The sequence below is a fragment of the Sciurus vulgaris genome, assembly GCF_902686455.1.
Source record: "Sciurus vulgaris genome assembly, chromosome: 2".
Classification (NCBI taxonomy): Eukaryota; Metazoa; Chordata; class Mammalia; order Rodentia; family Sciuridae; genus Sciurus; species Sciurus vulgaris.
This window is the reverse complement of record NC_136462.1, coordinates 181,657,393-181,682,602: the sequence shown is the minus strand read 5'-3', so window position 1 is coordinate 181,682,602 and position 25,210 is coordinate 181,657,393. Positions and strand designations below refer to the sequence as shown.

The 25,210-nt window shown below is 43.3% G+C and overlaps 2 protein-coding genes across 5 annotated transcripts in view; both read left to right on the top strand.

Moving 5' to 3' along the window:
- The first annotated feature begins 872 nt into the window (after window positions 1–872).
- Window positions 873–5,191, top strand: GDF5 (growth differentiation factor 5). Its single transcript, XM_079125992.1, has 2 exons — window positions 873–1,563; window positions 3,859–5,191. Exons 1-2 carry the CDS (start codon window positions 951–953, stop codon window positions 4,731–4,733), a joined length of 1,488 nt encoding a protein of 495 aa, XP_078982118.1. The 5' UTR covers window positions 873–950; the 3' UTR covers window positions 4,734–5,191.
- Window positions 5,192–18,353: 13,162 nt separating this feature from the next.
- UQCC1 (ubiquinol-cytochrome c reductase complex assembly factor 1) overlaps window positions 18,354–25,210 on the top strand; it is a 93,561-nt gene continuing 86,704 nt past the window's right edge. For 3 of the 4 annotated variants that reach the window (XM_079128335.1, XM_079128334.1, XM_079128333.1), the window contains exons 1-2: window positions 18,354–18,484; window positions 24,995–25,099. In XM_079128335.1, coding sequence (XP_078984461.1) covers window positions 18,461–18,484; window positions 24,995–25,099 — 129 coding nt within the window. In that variant the 5' untranslated portion in view covers window positions 18,354–18,460. Of the gene's footprint in view, window positions 18,529–24,994; window positions 25,100–25,210 lie in introns of all 4 variants that reach the window. The other variant, XM_079128336.1, reaches the window with a different exon arrangement.

The following is a 25,210-nucleotide window of genomic DNA, read 5'->3' as shown; positions in this document are numbered from 1 at the left end:
GTTCTGCAACACACACACACATACACACACACACACACACACACACACACACTCACACCCCAAATCGGGTCCCAGGCTAGATGCAGGGGTCGAAATTGCTTTTAAAACACTCCAAGGACTTCATTGAAAACCCACACTCCCCATGCTTCTGGGGCTTCAGAACTTGGGGCTCACTTCTCAGCATCTCTCCTTGGGACAGCGGGGTGGGCTGCTCCAGGAGGTGGAGGTGAAGATCCCTGAGTCTGCTCCAGGGACTGAGAGGCCCCCTAAGCCCCAAGTCCCGCTGCGGGGCTCTGTGCCAAGAGCCCCTGTGAGCCATGGCCTCGAAAGGGCAGCGGTGATTTTTTTCACATAAATATATCGCACTTAAATGAATTTAGACAGCATGACATCAGAGAGTAATTAAATTGGTTTGGGTTGGAATTCCGTTTCCAATTCCTGAGTTCAGGTTTGTAAAAGATTTTTCTGAGCACCTGCAGGCCTGTGTGTGTGTGTGTGTGTGTGTGTGTGTGTGTGTGTGTAAGTATTTTCACTGGAAAGGATTCAAAACTAGGGGGAAAAAAAACTGGAGCACACAGGCAGCATTACGCCATTCTTCCTTCTTGGAAAAATCCCTCAGCCTTATACAAGCCTCCTTCAAGCCCTCAGTCAGTTGTGCAGGAGAAAGGGGGCGGTCGGCTTTCTCCTTTCAAGAACGAGTTATTTTCAGCTGCTGACTGGAGACGGTGCAAGTCTGGATACGGGAGCATTTCCACTATGGGACTGGATACAGACACACGCCCGGCGGACTTCAAGAGTCTCAGACTGAGGAGAAAGCCCTTCCTGCTGCTGCTACTGCTGCCGCCGCTGCTCCTGAAGATCCACTCCTTTCATGGTTTTTCTTGCCAAGCCAGAGGCACCTTCGCTGCTGCCGCTGTTCTCTTTGGTGTCATCCAGCGGCTGGCTAGAGGATGAGACTCCCCAAACTCCTCACTTTCTTGCTTTGGCACCTGGCTTGGCTGGACCTGGAATTCATCTGCACTGTGTTGGGTGCCCCTGACTTGGGCCAGAGACCCACGGGGGCCAGGCCAGGATTGGCCAAAGCAGAGACCAAGGAGAGGCCCCCCCTGGCCCGGAACATCTTTAGGCCAGGAGGTCCCAGCTATGGTGGGGGGGCCACCAACACCAGGGCAAAGGGAGACCCCGGGCAGACACAGGCCAAGAAGGATGAGCCCAAAAAGCTGCCCCCCAGATCTGGTGGCTCTGAACCCAAGCCAGGACCCCCTTCCCAGACCAGGCAGGCTGCAGCACGGACTGTAACCCCAAAAGGACAGCTTCCTGGGGGCAAAGCACCCCCAAAAGCAGGATCTGTCCCCAGCTCCTTTCTGCTGAAGAAGGCCAGGGAGTCTGGGCGCCCTCGAGAGCCCAAGGAGCCATTCCGCCCGCCCCCCATCACACCGCACGAGTACATGCTCTCGCTGTACAGGACGCTGTCCGATGCTGACAGAAAGGGAGGCAACAGCAGCGTGAAGTTGGAGGCTGGCCTCGCCAACACCATCACCAGCTTTATTGACAAAGGGCAAGGTGAGGGGGCGGGGTGGCGGGAGGGGCATTGCATGCACAGAGGGGTTCCCCAAGCCCTGATGCTTAACAGGTGGGGGACTGTGTGTGCATCTGGCCCCACGTGGGTGGGTGTCTGGGACTTACCTTACACATACCAGATCCAGGGTGCTGGCATTTCAGCAGTATGGGGCACTCAGGGATCACCAAGTCCAGTTCCTGCAAGGTGCAGAGGCGGGCACTGAAGCCTGGAGAGGAGACAAGACCTGCCATTTGGTGGCAGAGTTGGAGACCAGACTCCAAGACTTGATTATCAAGTCATGCTCTGTAACTTGATGGGTTAGCCAAACTTTCCAAGCTCCGGGGTGTTCTCAGCAGACAGAGGGATGAAGCTTTATAAAGGTCCCTGGGGTTCTGCAACTTTGTCATCAGGTCAGGGGGCAGGGGAGGCAGGCAGGTGAAGACAGGAAAGGGGGCATCTTGTAATCATGGAAGGAGGCAGCGGACCTAGGGTTTAACTTATAATGTGACCCTGGGACAGCCCCTTCTCACCTTGGGGCCTTAGTTTCCCCATCTATCCATCTAGATAGGAGTCTGGGTGATTTATGAAAGCCCTTTGAATGTGAAAATCTTGTGTCCTGTAAACATAGAGTATTTTCATCATTAACCCAGGAGAATATCTGTTCTCCTTGTGTCTCACTCTGCCTATCTAGTATTACTATCTCAGCTTTTTCTCTCAACTTGCTGTGTGAACTCAGCAAGATCCTTCCCCTTTCAGGGCCTCAGTTTCTCCATAATGTGAAGAGGGAGGTGAACTGCCAGTTGCTAAGGTTGCTTACAGCTCATATGCTCTGGTTCTGAGTCTTAGGACTTTGGCTGGCAGGGTGGGGGAGGGGTCAGAGAGTGGGAGAGACTCCTCATTAGAGCTGGCCTGTAGGGGAATGACAGGGGGCAGGAGGGGGGAGGCATAGAGGCAGCAGGTCTGGCCGAGGTGGGGGAGGTGGGCTGGCTGACTGCCCAGCCAGGGAAAGCTGTGACCCCTTGGGGGCTCATAAAATAAGTCCTTGTGCCCCCCCCCCCCAGCACTAAGGTAGCTTGGGGAGGGGGAGATGGGGAGTTTAAAGGCCTAATTAGTTACCTTCTAGAGCAATATATGAATGTTCCCCAATGGCAAATTGGTATTTAGGAAGGAGGCCATGCTGATTCAGAGACACTGCTGCGCTTCTCACACACACAACCTTATATTTTACACACATGCTGAATCATACATGCACACATGCATACACAAATACCTTAGGTATATACATGGAATCATACACTTACATATACATGCAGACCCTTCAGATATTCACATGGGCCAAGTGGGCATGGTGATGCATGCCTGTAATTCCAGTGGCCCTGAGGCAGGAGGATTGCAAGTTCAAGGCCAGCCTGGACAACTTAGCAAGAACTGTGTCAAAATAAAAAAATTAAAAGGGCTGGAATGTAGTAGTGGTACAGGGTCCCTGGATTCAATCCCCAATACCACACACACACACACACACACACAAAATTCATGCAAAATATTCATACATACCTTTGTCACTCACATATACATTACCTTGCATACTCACAAATGAACCCCATCATACACATATACACACACTGTTCCACCTTCACACACCCAGTAGGGGAAGATATATGCACAACAAAATTATTAGGCTGGGGAACCAGGAATTTGGGTTGTAGATCAGCTTTTTCATTAACTTGCTGTGTGACATATGTCAAGTCACTCCTCATCTCTGTGCCTCATCTGTAAAACGAGAACACTAAGGTTTCCTTTAGGGTATAGTGGGAGCAGCTTAGGATGGAGTATAAAAGTTCTAAAGTTCTAATTCTGTTTTTTTCCTAGCAAGGGACCTTGAACAAGTCACATAACTTCCCTGAGCTTCAGGTTTTTCTTCCAGAAAAATGGGTAATTTTAATGCATACCCTACCTATGGAAGACATGAGATATGGGGTTAGATCATGGGACAGGGGAGATAGGTGGAAGGAAGTTGCAAGGCTAATGACTATCTCATATAGATCATTGACATAAACAGTCACCCAAATCATCCATTTCCACTTTCACAGATAAATACCCCTACTTGGTCCACTGTGTAGGAAGCTCCCTCATCTTAAAAAGGCTCTCAGTGGTTTGGGCGTTGGCCTCTATCACAGTGGGGAAGAGGTTAAAGAAAACTCTCTTGAGGGGGAAAGAGCTTGGGCCTCCCTTGAGGCCTAGAGGTGACTGGCTCCCTTGGTAAGTTGCAGGAATTGACTTCTGGCTGTTCTCTCTAGATGACCGAGGTCCTGTGGTCAGGAAGCAGAGATACATGTTTGACATTAGTGCCCTGGAGAAGGATGGGCTGCTGGGGGCCGAGCTGCGGATCCTGCGGAAGAAGCCCTTGGACACGGCGAAACCAGTGGCCCCTGCTGCCGGGCGGGCTGCCCAGCTGAAGCTGTCCAGCTGCCCCAGCGGCCGGCAGCCGGCAGCCTTGCTGGATGTGCGCTCCGTGCCAGGCCTGGATGGATCTGGCTGGGAGGTGTTCGACATCTGGAAGCTCTTCCGAAACTTTAAGAACTCTGCCCAGCTGTGCCTGGAGCTGGAGGCCTGGGAACGGGGCCGGGCTGTGGACCTCCGCGGTCTGGGCTTTGACCGGGCTGCCCGGCAGGTCCACGAGAAGGCTTTGTTCCTGGTGTTTGGCCGTACCAAGAAACGGGACCTGTTCTTTAATGAGATTAAGGCGCGCTCAGGCCAGGATGATAAGACTGTGTATGAGTACCTGTTCAGCCAGCGGCGGAAACGGCGGGCTCCGCTGGCCACTCGCCAGGGCAAGCGACCCAGCAAGAACCTCAAGGCCCGCTGCAGTCGGAAGGCCCTGCACGTCAACTTCAAGGACATGGGCTGGGATGACTGGATCATTGCACCTCTTGAGTATGAGGCCTTCCACTGTGAGGGACTGTGCGAATTCCCCTTGCGCTCCCACCTGGAACCCACGAACCACGCGGTCATCCAGACCCTGATGAACTCCATGGACCCTGAGTCCACTCCACCCACCTGCTGTGTGCCCACACGGCTGAGTCCCATCAGCATCCTCTTCATTGACTCTGCCAACAATGTGGTATATAAGCAGTATGAGGACATGGTTGTGGAGTCTTGTGGCTGCAGGTAGCAGCACTGGCCCTCTGTCTTCCAGGTTGGCACATCCTGAGAGCCCCTCCTCGCACTCCTGGAATCACAGAGGGGTCAGGAAGCTGCAGCCACAGCATCTACACAACCCGCATGAAAGGGGATTCCAGCAGCCTTGCTCACTCTGAGCGTGACTTGGGCTCAAGATCTCCTGCTATTCACAAGTCCCCCAGTCTGAGGATTTCTGCCCTTCTGCTACTCTGACTGGGAGGGAGTCTCAGGGGACAGACTCTGCATGGAACTGAGACCCAGAAGACAGTGTTTTCCAATGAGACTCAACCTGTCATCTCTCCTAACTGAGACCTCTTGACCTTTGGACTCTCCAGGGGGTCTGGTGCTACCCTAAGCATCTGGTGGGAGAGACACAGGTGTCACCTCCTTTTTCAATCACCTTTGTGCCTGGTGACTTTCAATCCCTAAGGCAGATGAGATGCTGATTGGGCTGGCGTGGGAGAGGGGAGAGGACTTGGGCAAGGTTGAGGAGTATGAGGCTGTTAGACTGTTAGATTAAAATGTACATTGATGAGAAAAAAAACAAAACTGTGCCTAAAACTGTTGAAAATTTCTTGTTTACTCCAGGGGACCCATAACCCCTCAAGACATGCCTGACCCAGAGAAGGAAGGTGGGTTGCTTCATGCATGAACTGTTTCCCAGGCCCAGGCCCCACCCCCACCCTCTGGAAACTGAAGCATAATGGGGCAGAGAGTAAGGCTGGGCAGGACCAGTGTTCACCTCTAACCCCATTCCTGTTCCTTCCAAAGGCCCATTGGTCCCCAGCTCCATCTGCTCCATTGGGGCCTGGCAACAGAGTCAGATTTTTTCATTCCTTAATCAACTTATTTTTGTGTGTGTGTTTAAAAGGAATCCTAAATGAGAGAGATATTGGGGATCATTTCCTTTAAATGAAATAGACACTAGGAGAAGTCTAAGTCTCGGGTTCCCATCCAGAAGGCCTCAGAATCATCTCTGATCATTCATCAGCATCTGCCCTGCCCCCACTTTCTTCCATTCTCATAGAATTAAATGGGCAACACTTAGAGAGCCCTCTACTTCTGCACTGGGGAGTCTGGGTTGCCAGGGGTCTCCCCCTTCCCAGTAGGAGCCTCTTATTTTGCCATAACCACTGTTCCTCATATGACCTTGTCTGGGACCCTGCTACTCTCCACTTTAGCACCCTCAGTGCACCTTACTACTCACCCATCACCACAGCTCCAGAGTCAGAATTAGAGCCCCTCCCCTTATATTTTACATTATATAAATACATAATTATACATTAGGTAAATCATCATCCCACTCATCTTAGACAGACGAATGCCAGGCTGTATTTTCTACTCAGGGATTGGCCCAGAGTAAATACTCACTTTCCTTTTTCAGTTAGCATCTTTGGGTAGGAGCTAGGTGCTATAGTGCACACTTGTAATCCCAGTGACTCAGGAGGATGAAGCAGGAGGAACACAAGTTCAAGACCAACCTCAGCAACTTAGTGAGGCTCTAAGTAGCTTAGTGAGATCCTGTCTCAAAATAATAAATTTTAAAAGGGGCTGGGGATGTGACTCAGTGGTTAAGCACCCTGAGTTCAATCCCTGGTACCAAACAATAAAAAATAAAAAAAGAAAGAAAGGGGAAAAAAAAGATTCTTCAGGGAGGTATGGGACCTGAACTTTTGGAAGAGGAACACAGCCTCCTGGTGAGGAAATTTGGGCACTTGGGTCCTCCAACTGAGGGCTCAGAGCCAGGTTTTACCTGACTGAGGAGAGATACAAAGAGGACCAGAAGTCCAAGCTTCTGGTTCCCACCCAGGAGACCTCAAAATTTCCCCCATCTCTCTCCAGCTAGGTCTTTGATTCTGGAAATTCTCAGCCAAAGCTGTCTCAACAGTAGGGATTCCTGCCCAGCTACGGACAGATTTTGTATCCTTTCTCCCTGGGCCTAAAATTTGGGTTGTCAGGCTCTGAAGCAAGAACCCAGCACAAGGAGCAACATACCTTTGAGCTGCCTCCTTGGTTTGGAGGCCATTACCTGTCCCAGAGGGGCCAGATTGAGCCTAGAGCCAACCTCTCCCTGGGCAGGCCTCGTTGTGTTTGGCTAGTGGTGAGCCTGTGAGTTCTGGAAGTAAACAAAGGAGTTGCCATGGCAGACAGAGTCCTGGTGTGTGTGAAAGGAGAATGAGCCTGGAAGGGAGGTGCTGGGGATGCCAAACAGACAGCAGTGCATACAAGGAGAACAGTGTAGGAGTTGGGTGGCTGGAAACCCAAGGGCAGAGAGACAGGGAATTAAAGGGTCACAGGGGGCACTAGAGGCCCCAAGCACTTATTTCCTGGGCGGTATGTCCCTGGTTTCTTGGAAAGTTCTGACAAAACTGAACCTTCTCCCTGCCCAGAAGAACATCATGAGTTACAGCACTCTTCTTGCAGAAGGCCTCGGCTTTGAATGGGTGATAGTGGCTCTGGCTGGACACCCTAGGAACTTCCTCTCCCATCACAATCTGCCCTGGAACTTTGTCTTACAAAGAAGCCAGTCCCTCCTCTTCACACAGACCCTAGGGATCCAATCTGATCATGTAGGTGGGAAGAGCCCTTCCAGCCTAACCCTGGGATCTGCACAACTGGCTTCTTAGAAACACTCTCCATAGGTTCCCACTTCAGCCCCAATCATATGAAGTCATAGGCTGCGTAACACATTTTTGCCCAGAGAGAACAGGGTTTCTGTCATACTTCAGAGTTCTCACTCTTCCATCCACGATTTCTCAGTTCTGAAGCGCTCAAAAGGCTGCACAGTTTCAGACTTCAGTTCTGTCACTTAGGGTTAGAGATCTTGGGCAAGTAATAATTCTATGAACTTTGGCTTTTACATTTGTTAAAAAGGAAAATGAAAAAGATGAAAGAAAGGAAAGAAGAAAGAAATGAAAGAAGGAAGGAAGGAAGGAAGGAAGGAAGGAAGGAAGGAAGGAAGGAAGGAAGGAAGGAAGAAAAATGGGGGTAAATAATACACCTTATTTCATCAGGCTAACTGAGGCTATGAAAGGTGTTCAACGTGGTAACTGGCACAGAAATGGTACTTCGTAAACCCTAGTTGTTGTCATTATTATGCCATAAACCATTATAAGGCAAAATGAGGACTATTACTTCCCACCATTTTTACAGAGATGAAGCTGATACCCAGATAGCAGATGGCCGAGAGGCAACCGCAGAATTCCCGCAGGTCTCCTAATTCTTTGTACCTATTCTTCTGGGCCCCTGACTCCATTGACCCTAGTTCTGGCAAGCAGTTGAATCACTTCCCTGGGTCTTGGTTCCCTGGCCTTAAAAGTGTCTCCTTGGAGACACACCATGCTGTTAGTTCCTCAGGAGAAATAGCAGAGCAGAGTTTAGGCAGGGAATATGAGAGGCCCAGAGGGGAGACAGGAGGGAGGCTTCCAGTGCTCTGTTCCCCATCTCTTGGCCCCTTCCACATCCCCGTGCCCCAGGGTTACAACAAGAAAATCAACTTCTCTAGGGCTTGGGACACACAACCTTGGAAAGTCTCTCAGACTTCATTCTGGCTTCCTAGCTCATTCTTTTGGTCTGAACATAGATGCAAGGAAGCATCATAGGGAAGGGTTAGCCATACATGCTTGGGAATTAGGCAGACTTGAATTCTCATTCTGGTTCTACTTTCCAATCGAGTGACCATGGGCAAGTTATTAAACATCCCTGAGTCTCAGTTTCCCTATCTGTAAAAGAGAGATAATATCAAATTTACTTGGCCTGAGATTCAGGAGAGGGAATATTCACTAGTTCTACCAATCTTTGAGCCAATCATTTATTCATTAATCAACAAATATTATTGAGGGTCTACTATGAGCCAGGCACTGTGTTGAGTATTGGAATAATAACAACCACCATAAATGTTCATGTTTATCAAGGACTTATTATGTACCAGGTATATGTGCTTAGCACTTTAAAGATATTTTCTTACTTTGCAAGGATCTTGTCCTCGGAGTCCATGCACAAATGGAAGAGAAAATATAGATTCTAAAGGATGTTAGGATAGGATAGGCTGAATCAGAGGAAATGAAATAAAATAGGAAAAATGTCAAATTATCCATCTTAATTCATGAAACCAACTGCACAAATACAGAATGTGAAAAAATGAGCTTTCATAACTTCAGATGGCAAAGGAATAGTGTTGTAGGTGGATGTGAACTTAGTGGAGTTAACTATATATAATAAAGCTGTCTAAATGCCACAGGTGTGAGCTTCAGGGCTGGGAATGCAGACCAATTGTAGAGTGCTTGCCTGGCACACATGAGGCCCTACGTTTGATTCCCAGCACCACACACACACACACACACACACACATACACACACAAATAATAATAACAGACACGTGGGGTACAAACTCAAGATAATTGTTCATTGGTTTTCTGACTTCTTCACCTAACCCTTAGTGGGAGGGAGTGAGGAAGACATGATAGTGAGAGGTCTAGAAATAAGGTCTGTGAGATTTAGTTGCAGAAACTAGAGATAGAGACATAGGGATCGAAGAGAAGGAGGAGGAAGAGGAGGAGGACGACAATGACAAAGGCCGCAGCAGCTTAAGGAAATATGATCTCAACCTTCAGGAACTGAAAGACTACTGTAGATAATAGAAGTGATCAGTTTTTGTGCTTCCAGAGAACAAATCTATGCACAAGGAGACTTAGAGCCAATTGCTGTCATGTGTTGTGCAGTTCCTGGCACCAGGCACTGTGTTACATGCTTTTAATCCCTATTTCATTCATTCCTGCAACAATCCCAGGAGATAACTGCTATACTCTCCATTTTACACATGAGTTACTGTACTATACTGCTCCCTGGGCAGATTTTAGATGAATTTAAAGGAGAGATTTTTAAGTCTAAAGATGAAATAGAAAAAAAAAAAAAAGATGAAATAGGCAAAATACCAAGTTCTCTATGGTCAAAAAGAGTTTGGATAATTTGGAAACTGGAGAAGGGATTAGACCATAGTTTAGGGGAAGAGAAAATGGCAGTACAGGAGAGGAAGTTGACTAGCTATACACCAAGAGTTCCCTCCAATCCAGCACCCTGAACCTAGGTCAGAGCTCAGGGGTCATACCATGTGAAATCAAACTCCAGCCTTGCTCTTTACTATCTGCATGACCTTGGGCAAGGTTGAAGGATTATGGAAAATAATATTCCTACAAGACAGCTCCCCAAGAAAAATGGAGGGACAGTGTGATTTGGGAGGAGGGAGGGAAAATTAGCCAAACATTAAATCTCTCCCAGTTCATCTTTTCCAGTAACAATGGGCCCTGAGGGGGGAAAATCAAACTTTCATCCCTTCCCAGGTTTATCCCCAGCATCTACACTAAAAGCAAACATTTACCCCTTTCTAACCCCAATGCATCTTGAAGGAAGGAGGCAAATACTGAAATGATGGGCCCTGAACATCCCCCATTGCAAATTAGCCCGAAATGAAGGAACAGCAAAGGTTGAAACTCTGGGGAACAATGGATTCCAGAGAAAAAAAAAGCAATGGGCAAGATTTGAGGACTCATCCCTCAGGATCTGAACTCCTCTCTCCCCAGATAATAATGAGTTTCAACCTTTTTACAACTACCTTCCTAAGTTAAAGTTCTAACCCGTATAACTAGGCCCTGACTGTCAAAACTGCACGTCCACAGTCTCCAATGAAACTATAAAAACCCAGACTCCTTCTGTAACCTGGGGGGACCAACTCCATACCCAGAAAATAGGCGCTCCCATGCGTGATCCATGGACCTCACTGCAGAATAAAGGAAAGCCTGAAGATCCGAAGTTTGCTTCCTATCTCCTGCCTCTGTCATTTGTGGGCCATGAGCTTACAAAGGTTACATCTTTCTTTCCTAAAATATCAAATGTGGATAAAAATACTCTCCATGTTGTAGAGCTATTCCTAACATATATAAAAAATCCATTTAACAATGTCTGGCCTGTACTAAGCATGAATAAACCTCAATCACAATTATTATGATTAATTGTTATTTTTCTGTGGTACTGGGGATTGTAAAGAGGGCCTTGCACATTCTAGGCAAGTGCTGTACCATGGAGCTATGCTCCCACCCTACCTACAATTCTTGATAATGGGAGAATCAAGGTTTTCTTTCTTTCTTTTTTTTTTTTTAGGGTATTTTTATTAGATGTTGATGAACCTTTATTTATTTATTTGTATGTGATGTTGAGAATCGAACTCAGTGCCTCACACACGCTAAGCAAGTGCTCTGCCATTAAACCACAATCCTAGCCCAAGGTTTTCAAACATGATATCTTAAATACTAACATAAGACGTAAAGAATGATGAAAGAAGCAGTGCCCATGGTGCTCGCCTATAGCCTGTAATCCCAGTGGCTTGGGAGGCTGAGGCAGGAGGATCGTGAATTCAAAGTCAGCCTCAGCAATTTAGCAAGACTAAGTAACTCAGGGAAACCCTGTCTCTAAATAATATACAAAAAAAAAAAAAAAAGAGTTGGGGATGTGGTTCCATGGTTAAGCACCCCTGGGTTCAATCCCTGATACCAAGAAAAAAAAAAAAAAAAAAAAGATGAAAGAAATATGTGATAATTTAACTCAGGTAAATAGGAGAAAGAAGTTAATTGAATGCTTAATTGACAAGTGGGTGAAACAACAGAGAAAGGTGGTAGGAAGAATGGGGGACAGGGATTTGACTGGGTCCTGAAGGTTGAATAAAATTTGGATGGGGGTTGAAGGAAAACATTTGCAGCAGACAGACTATGTGAGCAAATGAACAATAGTCTACAAAGTGGGGAAGGCATATCCTCCCTAAAACCACACTGTGTTGGTGAGTGGTTCCACTGACTCTGAGGGATGGCCTCAGCTGAGGGTTTCCAATTCCCTTAGGTATGGGCACTTGAAGCTGTCTACTTGACTTCTGAGAGGTTCTCACTTGGAGAACAGAGAAAACTGAGCAGCCAGAGTCTCAGAGGTCAATCACACAACTAGAGAGATGGTGAGGAAGGAGAACAATAGTAAAAATTGGTACCAAGAACTTCAGGATACACATAATAAATTTTGGACACCCAGGTTATGTTCATATAGTAAAAATGATCCTTGAAAAATCTTTAAATATTTTTTTCTCTCTTCTCTTAGCAAGCTTAACATGGCCATTTCCCCCACTCCAGTATCAAAATGGTATCTTTAAAAAAATTTTTTTTTAATCTTTTACTTTTATGTTTTCCCTTCCCCTTTTAAAATTTTATTATTTGTAAATATATATATATATAAAATTATTTGTTGATGGACCTTTATTTTATTCATTTATTTATATGCAGTGCTGAGAAGCAAACCCAGTGCCTTATACGTGCTAGGCAAGCACTATACCACTGAGCCACAAACCCAACCCTCAAAATGGTATCTTTGATTGAGGTCTATACAAGTAGTTGGCTTGCATGTAAGGACCATATTGCAAGGAAAACATTTCCTTTTAAACAACAGAATCACAGTCAGTTTTGGAGATGTGAAAGAGGAAGGAACTGAGAGCAGCTGTGGGAACGTCAGATTCATGCTCCCATTTCAAAATCACATAAAAAATTTACCATTTTAATCATTTGTGTTAACTATATTCACATTGTTGTACAATAGATTTCTAAATTTTTTTTTTCATCTTGCAAAACTGAAACTGTATTCCCACTGAATAATAACTCCCCATTTCTCTCATCTCTCAGTCCCTGGCAGCTACCCTTCTATTTTCTGTCTTCTGTTTTCTTTCTTTAGATAACATATATAAGTGACTCTTAAGGTATTTCTTGTTCTTTTTCTTTTTATGTTTCCCCTAAGAAATAAAGTAAGTTAAATGGGCATACAACATGACTTTATTGTATTTGTAGACTGAATAATAACAGTCTTTAAAAGGGATTTACAGTCTAGTTGTGCAAATGGATATGCAAATAATAATTTCCATTTGAAGTGCCAGAACCTGGGCAGAGTAGCATAACCTGTAGCTATAGCTACTTGAGAGGCTGAGGAGGGAGTATCACCTGAGTCCAAGAGTTTGAGGCCTTGAGGCCAGAGAAACAAAGTGAGATCTCATCCAAAAAAAAAAAAAAGTTCATGAGAAGGTTGTGGGGTTAGTTCAGTGGTACAGTGCTTGGCTAACATGCACAAGACCTTGAGTTCAATTCCCAGCACAGCAAAAGACAAAACAACAAAAAACACCACATCCACCAAAAAGACCTTTTTAAGGAAACAAAAATATATACATACATACCTGAAAATGTTAAAAAAAAAAAAAAAAACTAGAAGAAAATTTCAACTTTAGAGAGGGTGGAAAGAGCTGGGATTCAAAAAAGTGGGTAAAAAGTATTTTAGCCTTGGGCCGGAGATAGGGCTCAGTTTTGTGGCATTTACTTAGCTTGTATGAGGCCTTGGGTTCTATCCTTAGCACCACACACATACACACAGACATACACCAAAGTACTTTGGCTTTATCTAAAATATAAAGCTAATCTTTAGAAAAGAGAATGTAATCATATGACACCTTTTAATTTAAAATTAATAAATTGAATTTTAAAAAGTGAAGAGTCTTCAACTTTTACTAGGGCCTCCATTTTCCCCTGACCCCTTTACTTTTATTCTCTGTTGAAGTTTAAACTTTATCTACTCTTCTAAACTATAATCCCATATCATCTGCATTCTTTTGAGTAGAAAAACTTCCTACCCTCCCCTAGTTCGCAGAGAAAATGGAAGCCACCAGAAAGGAAATTACATATCAATTGTTTCTCTTGTCTCCAACATTTAGTTCATCATCTTTTGGGTAGATTACTGACATAGGCTTATTTGCATATGCTGTGGTTTGGATATTTCTCTCAAAGATTCATGTATTGGAAGCTTGGTCTCTAGGGTGGCGGTATTGGGAGATGATGCAGAACCCTTGAGATGTGGAGTCTATTGGGATGTCCTTAGGTCAATCCAGGATTCTGCTCTTGGGAAGGGATTAAGGTAGTTCTCAAAAGAGTGCTGGGTTGGGGCTGTGGCTCAATGGGGGAGCACTTACCTTCCAGCGAGAGGCACTGGGTTCGATCCTCAGCACCACATAAAAACAAATAAATAAAATAAAGGTATTGTGTCCATTTACAACTAAAAATATTAAAAAAAAAAAAAAGAGTGCTTATACCCACCTTGATCCTGCATATGCTCCTGTCTTTGCCATCGCCATGATGTGACACTGCCAAGAGGGTCCTCACTAGAACTTAATCAATGCCAGCACCATGTCCTTGAGCCTCCAAAACCAGGAGTTAAAAAAACGTATTTTCTTTACAAAGTCAGTTTGCCTCAGATATTTCAGTATAGCAATTAAAAAGCTGATAAACACAGCAGTTTTTGTGTCACATTTGCTTCTTCAATTTGATTAACTAGAATGCTTCTCCTATTCCTCTTTTAATATATGATGAAAGTTGTCCCAATTTATGTATAGAAGCACTATGTCATTGGTTTCCAGTGTTGCACATGCAAGTTACCCAATTGTGTATAGAAAATATCTTCACTTAGGCTTATAAAATCCTTCAAATGGAAGATTAATGGGCAACAGCTTTACATTCTGTACAAAAACAAAAACAATTTTATGTACTAAAAATCAAAAACATTTCCCACCTCAGGACTCTTATCCTAGAATCTTCCTTCCCTATCCAACTCCCAATTTTTGCCTGTGTGTAGACACATAGACCAATAGAGAGAATGGTATAGAGACCCCAGAAATAAAACCACACATTTATAGTCAACTGAGTTGGGGTCTTGCCATGCTGCCCAGGATGGTGTTAAACTTGTGGGCTTAAATCATTCTCCTGCTTCAGTCTCCTGAGTACCTGGGACTATGGCATGTACCATCATGGATGGCTTTATTTATTTATTTATTTTGAGGAGCTGGGAATTGAAACTAAGGCCTTGCACAGGTTAGGTAAGTGCACTACCACTGAGCTACATTCCCCACTCCCTGTCAAGTGATCTTTCTTTGATAAGGATGCCAAGAACACAAAATGAAGAAAGAAGAGTTTCTTCAATAAATGGTGTTGGGACAATTGGATATCCACATGCAGAAGAATGAAGTTAGACCTTTATCTCCACCACATACAAAAAATCAACTCAAAATGGTGCAGTGCTTGTCTAACATGCATGTTAGATAAGACATAAATATCAGAACTGAAACTTTAAAACTACTAGAAGGGAAAAGCACCATGACATTGGTTTGGAAAATATATTTATTGATTTATTTGTTTGTACTGGGGATTGAACCCAGGGGTGCTTTACCACTGAGTTACATCACCAGTCCCCCTCCCCCCTTTTAAAATTTTTTATGCAGTTGTAGATTGACAGAATGCCTTTATTTGTTTATTTTATGTGATGCTGAGGATCGAACCCAGTGCCTCACACATGCTAGGCAAGCCCTCTGCCACTGAGCTACAGTCCCAGCCCACCAGTCCCTTTTATTTTTTATTTTTGAGACAGGTTGCTTAGGGCCTCACTAAGTTGCTGAGTCTGTCTTTGAACTAGTGATCCTTCTACCTCAGCCTTCCAAGCTACTGGGATTACAGGCGTGCACCACTGCACCTGGCTTAACTAAAACACTTTTGCACAGCAAAGGAAAACAACAACAACAACAACAACAACAGAATAAAGAGACTATCTAATGAATGGAAGAAGATATTCTCAAACCATACATCTGATGAGGGATTAATATCCCAAACATTTAAGGAACTCAAATAATTAAATAGCAATAAAATAAGTAATCTGATTAAAAAACGGGCAAAGTATTTTGAAAATAGACATTTCAATAGAGAAGATGTACAACTGGCCAGTAGGCATATATATATATATATATATGTTTATTGAGCCAGGCATGGTGGTGCATGCTTGTAATCTCAGCAGCTCAGGAGTCTGAAGCAGGAGAATCACAAGTTCAAAGCTAGCCTCAGCAACTTAGCAAGACCCTGTCTCAAAATAAAAAATAAAAGGACTGGGATGTAGCTCAGTGGTTAAGTGCTCCTGGGTTAAATCCCCAGTACCAAAAAGAAAAAAAGAAAGTTTATCATTAATCCTCAGGGAAATGCTAATTAAAACCACAATGAAATGTCACCTCACACCTATTAGCTATTGTAACAAGTGTTAATGAGGATGTGGAGAATAGGGAGTCTTTACATACTGTGGGTAAGAATGTGTTATTAGTACAGCCATTATGCAAGGCAGTATAAAAGTTTCTCAAAAAATTAAAACAACAACAATCATATGATCCAGCCATTCTACCACTGAATATATCTGTAGGAGATGAAATCAGTAGTCAAAGAGACAGCTGCATTCTTGTGTTCAATGCAGCCTTATTTATAACAACCAAGATAGAGAATCAATCTGAGTGTTCATCAACAGGTAAACACTTATCTGTTAAGAAAATGTGTTTGGGGGCTGGGGTTGTAGCACGGTGGTAGAGCACTTGCCTGGCATGTGTGAGGCACTGGGTTCCATCCTCAGCACCACATAAAAATAAAAATAAATAAATAAAGATCCATTGACAACTAAAAAAATGTTGCAAATAAAAAAGAAAATGTATTTAGGGATGGGTTGTAGCTTAGTGGTAGAGTTCTTACCTCACATGTATGAGGCACTGGGTTCCATCCTCCACACCACGTTAAAAAAAATAAATAAAATAAAGGTATTGTGTCCATCTACAACTAAAAATGTTTTTAAAGGAGAAAATTGTGTTTAAAGAAAGAAAATGTGCTTTATATGTGCAATGAAAGACTCTTCATCCTGGGGGGAAAAAAAGGAAATTCTATCACTTGTGACAATGTGGATGAACCTGGAAGATATTTTATTAAGAGAAATAAATCAGGCACAGAAAGACAAATACCAAATGGTCTCACTTATATGTGGAATCTAAAAAAGTTGACTCAAAGAAGTGGAGAGTCGAATGGTGATTAACAAGAATTTTTGAAAATAGACATTTCAATAGAGAAGAATACAAATGACCAGCAGGCATATAAAAATGTTTACTTTAGGGAGATAGATACTGGTCAAAGGATTCAAAATTTCAGTTAGATAGAAGGAAAATTCAAGAGATCTAAGTCAGGCATGGTGGCTGAGGCAAAAGGCTGAGGCAGGAGGATTGCTAGTTCAAGGCCAGCCTTAGTGACTAAGCAAGACCCTGTCTCAAAAAAGAAAAAAAAAAAAAAAAAAAAAAGACCGGAAGACTGGGTTTGTGGCTCAGTGGTAGATCACCCCTGGGTTCAATGGTTCAATCCCTAATACCACACACACACACACACAAAGTTTAAGCGATTTTCTGTACGAAAGGATGATTACAGTGAATAATAGTATATTCTTGAAAATCACTTAGAAAGTGGATATTGTTTTCACCATAAAAGTGATGTAATATATGGGAATGGCTATTAACATCAATAAATTCATTCTGTGCCACACTTTGACCTGTCCTCAAATTCCTTCTTTGCAATGATAGAGTTGAGGTCCACACCTCCCTTTGGGGGACCTCCTCAAGACCCTTGTCTGGTGACAGTCACTTTCCTTGGCTAACTCCTTTTCATCCTTTAGATGTTATTTTAATGTCACTTCCTCAGACATGCCTTTCCTGATCACACAGTCCAAAGTAGTTCCCATGTTATTCACTATATTAGCTGTTTGGTTTTTCCTCTACAGCATTTACCACAGTTTCTATTTTCTTCACTGGTTGACAAGACTTTCCTATACCTTCGTTATCAGTCAGGAGGTCATGAATGCAGTGCCCATACTTATCTTGTGTCTAGTACATACATAGTGAACACTCCATGGGTCTTTGTTGACTGAATGGAAAGAAGTCCTTCAACACCCTGATCCTCTGCTCCTTGTCCATCTCTGGAGCATCCATGCCTTCTACTTCTCTTGGGATACAATGGAAGGAATTCTCCAGCCAAGGTCATTCTCTTCCGCTTTCTCAGGAAACTCTTCACACCCTTGATTCTTTCTCCTATATCCTCATGTTTACTAATCCTTTCCTATCAACATTCAAAGATTCTTTCATTAAATCACCAACTCCAGGCTTCGGGTTACTTGTGACAGCCTTCTTCCCTTGGCTTAGACTCCTTCTCAGGGTCTTTTTTTAAATACCGGGATTCCCCAGTGTGTCCTTTTTTTTTTTTAAGTTTATTTGCTTTGCTTTTATTGTTGTAAAAGGACACAATGCTTTTATTTTACTTTTTTTTTTTTTTTTTTTTTTTTACGTGGTGTTGAGGATCGAGCCCAGCGCCTCACACGTGCTAGGCAAGCGCTCCACCACCGAGCCACAACCCCAGCCCCAACGTCGCGTTCTTTACGGTCCCCATTTAAAGGGAGGGCTCCTCCTGGGGTCGCAGTCTGGAGGGGAATGGCTCTGACCAGGGGTGGCTGAGGCGTGAGGCTGGGGAGCAGGGGGAGAAGGAGAGGGCTGCGAGAGGCCGGGGTCCAGGTGGCGGCGTGGGGGAGAGCCACTGTGACGTGGAGCGGGAAGAGGAGAGACACGGGGCCGAAGCGGGGGCGCGCGCCGAGCCGACAGCCACGCGCACAGCGAAGGAGAAGCGCGCGCGCGACGCCTCTGTGCGCCTGCGCCGCGGCTGCGGGCCTCCCGCCCGCAAAAAATCCTCGACGTAGTGAAGGGGTGGTGGCGACTGGGATTCCGGAAGGTCACCCTTCACCCGGAAATGGTTGTTGAGGAACATGGCGTTGCTGGTCCGAGTCCTTGTGAGTGCAGGAGCAGTTTTCTATGGTGGCCTGCCGGGTCTCCGGCTTGGAATCGGAGAGGGTGGGGTGGGAGGAGGTGGAAGGAAGTGCACGAGGGGAGCCTGTGCGATAGCTTGGCTGCGTGCCCGCCTTTCCGCGGGGAAACTGAGGCAGCTCTCCACTTCTCCCTACCCCTGGTTTGGGCAGGGCTTCTCCCTCTTTCGAGGAGGGAGAGAGTGACAGTGGACCTTTATTTGATGAGGTTTGCTTTTCCTCTGTCACCACTTCCACTCAGGGAGAGGAGGGCCTGGGGTACAGACTGGAGTTACGGAAGACCCCAGTTCTAGTCCCTGTCTGTCACTGATGCACAAGTGTGACCTTGGGCAAGACACTTTCGGTCTTAGTGTCCCCATGTGAAAAATGGACACGTATCTTTTACAGTCCTTTTGGCTTCTGCGGTTCTCTGAGTTTGTTTTGGAGACCCTAACTTAATTCTTAACTGTAAAGTGGACTGACTGTAGATTTTTAGGTTGAAAGCTGCACGAGAACCCCGGCCATATCTGTCGTTTTCACTTTGCAGGTCACAGTGTTTGGCACATACGATAGAGACTTTTTGCTTGAATTAATGAAGGAAAGACTACTAGACTCTTTCACACTCATATAGGAAGCTACTGCACCTTTTGAGACTTGGTTCCAATGCTCTGAGGTTCACCCTTTCTAACATACTCTGACATCTAGAAATTAAAGGCTGAAGAAAGTGGCACCAGAAAAAAGGTTTCTAGGATACCAGAGTTTGGTTCCTAATCATAGAGGGATGGGACAGTTAATTTTAGCAAGTCTTTAAAAAACTGGGTCAAGGACATTGTCTTTTATAGCAGACATTACCTATTCCTGCCTCTGGCTATCTTTTAAGTTATTTTACACTTACAGTTTTAATTTTTTAATATATGGCTTACAATATATGACTGCTGTTTTACTTCTTTTATTCCTTGCCAGCCTACCAAAGTGCTGTACGCTCAGTACAGCAGGAGCTCAGTGAATATTTGAGGAATCGTTCCTGTTACAGGAAGATTTACTTGGTGAAGTAATTGTTGATGCTGGGGTAGGAATTGATTCATGTCTGAGGACATCAGGGGAAGTGGCATCTAGTATGTTCTAAATTATTTGTTTACTTTTTGTAGTGCTGTGGGTTGAACAGCTGTACCACTGAGCTATAACCCCAGCTCTAAATTATCCAGTTTTTAAGATGGATATTTTTGGGAAAAAGATGAAAAATTTATTGGGCAATCAAGGTGAGGTGAACACCTTGACTTGCCTTGGAAGTTTTTGGCTGCCCTAGCTATCTTATATGTTCTTGTCCCTGAGCATACCACTTTTTAGATGGTAGCTTCCATAGAAACCACCTCTTTGCCTGCCTTCTGTTAGACTCATCTTTTTATCTCCCGTTTCTTTCTTCTCTAATTGTTCTTATTATTATTTGTTACTGGAGATAAACCCAGGGGTGCTCTACCACTGAGCTACATGTTGAGACAGGGTCTCACTAAGTTGCTCAGTCTGGTCTCAAACTTGCAATCCTCCTTCCTCAGCTTCCTGAATTGCTGGGATTTCAGGCATGTGTACCACCATGCCCAGCTTAACTATCTTTTTGATATAGTGAGTGCAAGTTTAGATAAGAAAATTCCTTTTACTTTATACTCTAATTCCCAGAGGTGGTTTTCTCCTCCTCCTGCTTCCCCTCCTTCCCACCTTCTAAATGGTACTGGGGATTGAACCCTGGGGTGCTATTGTTGAGCTACATCCCTAGCCCCTTTATATATAATTTTATTTTTGTTAATTTATTTATTTTTTTGGTACTGGGGATTTAACCCAGGGGTATTTAACCACTGAGCCATACCCCTAGCCCTTTATATTTTGAGACAGAGTCTTGCTGAATTGCTTAGGGCCTCACTGAGTTGCTGAGGCTGTCCTTGAACTTGCCATTCTTCTACTTCAGCCCTCTCCCAGCCACCCAGTAACTGGGATCACAGACATGTGCCACCATGCCTGGCTTAAATTTTCTTTTGAGATAGAGACTCACTAAGTTGTCCAAGATGACCTTGAGTTTTCAGTCCTACCACAGCCTCCCTAGTGACTGGAAACACATGGGATCACAGGTGTGCGCCACAGAGCCTGATTCCCTAAGGTCTTCTTAATGTTACTGTGTAACATGATAAAGCAATGAAAACTCCTTTAGGATTAGTTGAAGGTGACTAAGTATTGTGAGGAATTAACAAATACAGTAAAGTGTACCTGTCTAGGAGCCTGAGAGTCTTGTTGAGCAAGTTCTCTTAAACCTCAAATTTTTCTTAATCAGTAAGGTTGCTAGGGTTGATTAGAAAATCAGTTATTATGTTTAAATTATTGCTTCCCTTTTTAACTCAGCAACTGTTTTGAGTGTTTACTACATTCTAGGAACTATACAAAGCACTGTGCACAAAAAATCCAAATCTTAATTCAAGTTTATAATCTAATAGAAGAGATAGAAAGCTACTAATATAATACTTGGAAAGCTATACTAGAAGTTTATACCAGGTACAGCTACAGGTATGGGAGCAGAATAGAAAAGCACTTGCAGACAGGGAAGAGATGCTTGAGGTAAGTGAGATTATGAGATATGGGAAAATGCCATAGAGAAAAAGAGTTAGTTTATTCTGTTAGATAATCAAGGAGCTGTTAAGTAAATCTGTTTGACTGGACTTAGGAGCACTCAGAGAAGTGGAAGAGGCCTTGGGTATCATGAGGTTTATTCTGAAGGCAGAGGGGAGCCTTTAAAGTATTTTAAGCAAGTTTTTAAAAAAAAATTATTAATTGTTGATGAACCTTTATTTATTTATATGTAGTGCTGAGAATCAAACCCAGTGCCTCACACTTGCTAGGCAGGTGCTCTACCACTGAGCCACAACTCCAGCCCTTAAGCAAGTTTAACCTTGTATTTTTTAAAGGTTTTTTTGATTCACTTATTTTTTTTTGCCTAATTTTTCTAAATTGAGGAGTAACCAACATACCATAAATTACATGTGTACGATTTGATACTTTTTTTTTTTTTTTTTGGTACAGGGGGTTGAATTAAGGGGCACTTGACCACTGAGTCACATCCCCAGCTCTATTTTGTATTTTGTTTAGAGACAGGGTCTCACTGAGTTGCTTAGTGCCTCACTTTTGCTGAGGCTGGCTTAGAACTGGCCATCCTCCTGTCTCAGTGTTCTGAGCTTCTGGGATTACAGGCGTGCACCACCACCGTACCTGGCTGTATAATTTGATAAGGTTTGATCATTTTGATACCTGAAAAGCTGTCACTAAACTAAAAGTAATAAACATATCCATCACTCCCAAGTTTCTCTGTGGTTCTTTGCAGTAAGTTTCTCCTGTTGTTCCTTCTCCCCACAACCATAAGTGATCAAGGAAAGACTTGTGTTTCTTCTTTATTTCCCTGCCCCCCCCCAGCACTGAGGATTGAACCCCCAAGGGCACTCTACCATTGAGCTACATCCCCAGCCTTTTTTTTTTTTTTTTTTTTTTTCTTTTTATTTTGAGACAGGATCTCATTAAGTTGCTCAGGCTGGCCTTGAACTTTTGATCCTGCTGCCTCAGCCTCCAGAGTCACTGGGATTATAGGCTGTGTACATAGTAAATACATTCCCACTACTAGATCAATATATATATTTAGTTGTTGATGGACCTTTATTTTATTTATTTATATGCAGTGCTGAGAATGGAACCCAGTGCTTCACACATGCCAGGCAAGTATTCTACCACTGAGCCACAACTCCAGCCCTAGATTTTTGTTTTAATAGATTCCTGCAGCAGTTGTGGATGGATAGATCAATTAGAGGAGACTGAGATTAGAGTCCTCCAGTTGGTCAGAAACCACTTAAGTAATTCTAGATGTGATGAAGGTCTGTACTAAGGGAAGACTGAGTAAAGGGGAAGGGATGGTCAGGCTGGTAAAATAATACAATTTCTTTGAGAACAAGGCTTTGAGGAGCATCAGCCTCATTCTGGAGTTGACTTTCCCCCAGAAGAGTTTAGATCCTTCTAGAAGATTTTGCCATTTAGAAAGCAAAGCTGGATGCTGTGTGTGCTTATTGCTATTGGAGTGTCATTGTTTCCAGGCCCTATCAAGACATGGGTAAGAAATAATATACATGAACACATATGCATTTCTTTCTTATGTCTCCATATATTAAACACACCAATTACTCTAAATCTAATTCAATCCACCATCACAGGGTTATTCTACCCTTCTCCCTTGCCATATTTATTAACTCCTTTCTTTCACAGAAACCTGACCTGATTTGGTCAAATTCTTCTTGTATGTAGTCAATCTTTTGAAAACTCCCAACAAAGTGGGAGAAGGCTATGTGTTCAGTAATTATTATTATTATTGTTATTTTTAAAATTGGTGCTGGAGATGGAACCCAGGGCCTTGTGCATAGTAGGCACATCCTGTACCACTGAACTACATCCCCAGCTCAATAGTTTTTGAGGGTGTTTAGACATTCTCTGCTGCTTCTGGCTGGAAGCATCATTTTGTTGTATGTCACCTGGTAACCTGCAGGAGTTCGTTACAGTAGTATCTGTTGTTTGGACTATGTAATTGATTTAGTAACCATGGCATTCAGAATATAGGTATCATGGGAATTAGTAAATTTGGTGATTATTATTGGTCTTTATTCATGTATTCTGTATTTATTAATTAATTACCTGGTTGCTGAATTTTATTTGTAAAAACAAAATCAATAACTCAGGTGCTTTTAGTTATTTGCAGACATGTTCAGAGGAGTGAGAAATTTGAGCCACCAGTTTTCATTGTTGCCAGCTGAGGTCAAACAAGGCAACATTCTGCCTTTCTATTTCAGCTTTCATGCTGTAAAAGGTATCCTTTTCATGGTCTATGTAGTACCATGTTTTTCATATTTTGTGCTTTGCTGTTGATGTACTTGTTTAAAATGGCCCCCAAATGTAGTGCTGAAATGTTGTCTAGCATGGCTAAGTGTAAGAAGGATGTGGCACACCTTACATGTGTCAGATATCTAAGTTTTGTTCAGGAGTGAGTTATAGTGCTGTTGGCTGTGAGATCAGTGCTAATGACTATTAAACTGGGCACATATAAAAAAAAAGTTATCTATATATTGGCTGATGAAAATTTTGTGACCAGAGGCTTGCAGGATCTAACAATGTCTTTCCCCCAGGAACAGTGGTTCAGAATGCCAGGTTAAAAACAATATTTTAAGAAAATGGTTCGTTTTTTGATTATCAAAGAGCTTTTATACAGTTTTATTTTTATTTTATTTTTTCCTTGTAGAAAGGAACAATTATACAAGTTTAGAACTTTGAGACACTTTAGAAAGTATCTGTATATTTAAAAATCTAATGCCTTTCTCCATTCTACCCTAACCCTTCCTACTCTCAAGGAAATGAAGATCAGATTTAGTTTAATATTTGATACTGAACATTCTGCAAGCTATGTTTGTTTTTATTATTTTTTAATCATGAGAAGTAGGGATTTAATCTTAATTTCACAGAAGAGACAATCAAGCCCCACACAGGTTGTTAACTAATATGTAACTTGTGAACAGAGGAACCAAGAGGTGTCTTAGTGCTTTCTGATTTCAAGTGTATGACTCTTTCTACAGTTTGCTATTTTAATCAGTTCTCTATGTAGCCAGGCATGGTGGTACATGCCTATAATCCCAGTGGCTTGGGAGGCTGTGGCAGGAGGATTGCAAGTTCACAACCAGCCTTAGCAATTTAGCAAGGCCCTAAGCAACTTAGTGAGACCCTGTCTCAAAATAAACATAAAAAGGACTGGGGATATGGCTCAATAGTTAAGTGCCCCTGGGTTCAATGCCTGTTACCAAAACAAAAACAAAAACAAAAAACAAACAAAAAACAAAACCACAAAAGCAAAAATCCCCCAAAAACAACAACAACAACAACAACAAAAAAACAACAAAAAAACCTACCTATGTTTAGTGTTAGAGTTAGAAGGGACCTTGGAGATAATCCCTTTACCTTTTCATATCATAAATGAGCATGGATTTTAGAGTGGGCTGCCTCTGTTCCAATCTTATACCTGGTTTTTACTGACCATGTGACATTGGGAAGTTACTTATTATATGCATATCTACTTCCTTTTCTGTGTATGTGGGGTAATATGGAGTAATAACAACATGTGTAGGTCACTGGGTGGTTATTGTGAGATTTAAATGTTGGAGTGAAAGTTTCAGCCCTCTGTGTATGTGGTTCATTCTTCTGGCAACCAACCCCTCATCTTCCAAGGGTCATCTCATTAGTGTAAGGTTGAGAGGGGCTTATTATAAACAATAAGACACTTCTTCCTATGACTCAAATTCTAAGGGTTTAGGAGCTTTGTGCCAGGATCTAAGACATATTTCTTATTATATCACAATGTCTCAAGAATAATTTGCCTTCTACATATAGAGTCTGATATAGGTTCCTGACCAACAAACAATGTTTTTCTTTCTCTAGAGGAACCAGACTAGCATCTCCCAGTGGGTTCCAGTATGCAGCCGATTGGTACCAGTGTCTCTTAGCCAAGGACAGTGGGGCCGGACTCTGTCTGGCACTTCCCAGGTAAGGTTTGTTGTCTTTGCTTGGTATGAAAACCTAGTGTTTATGTGCAAATGTCATGTATTTATAGATTAGCCAACCAAATCGTGTGATGAAAAAACCTCATGAGACCAC

Excerpts from the sequence above, each read along its gene's own strand:
- GDF5 (XM_079125992.1), top strand. The coding sequence starts at position 951 with ATGAGACTCCCCAAACTCCTCACTTTCTTGCTTTGGCACCTGGCTTGG. Across the intron at positions 1,564-3,858 it reads CTTTATTGACAAAGGGCAAG|ATGACCGAGGTCCTGTGGTC; the intron begins GTGAGGGGGCGG and ends TGTTCTCTCTAG.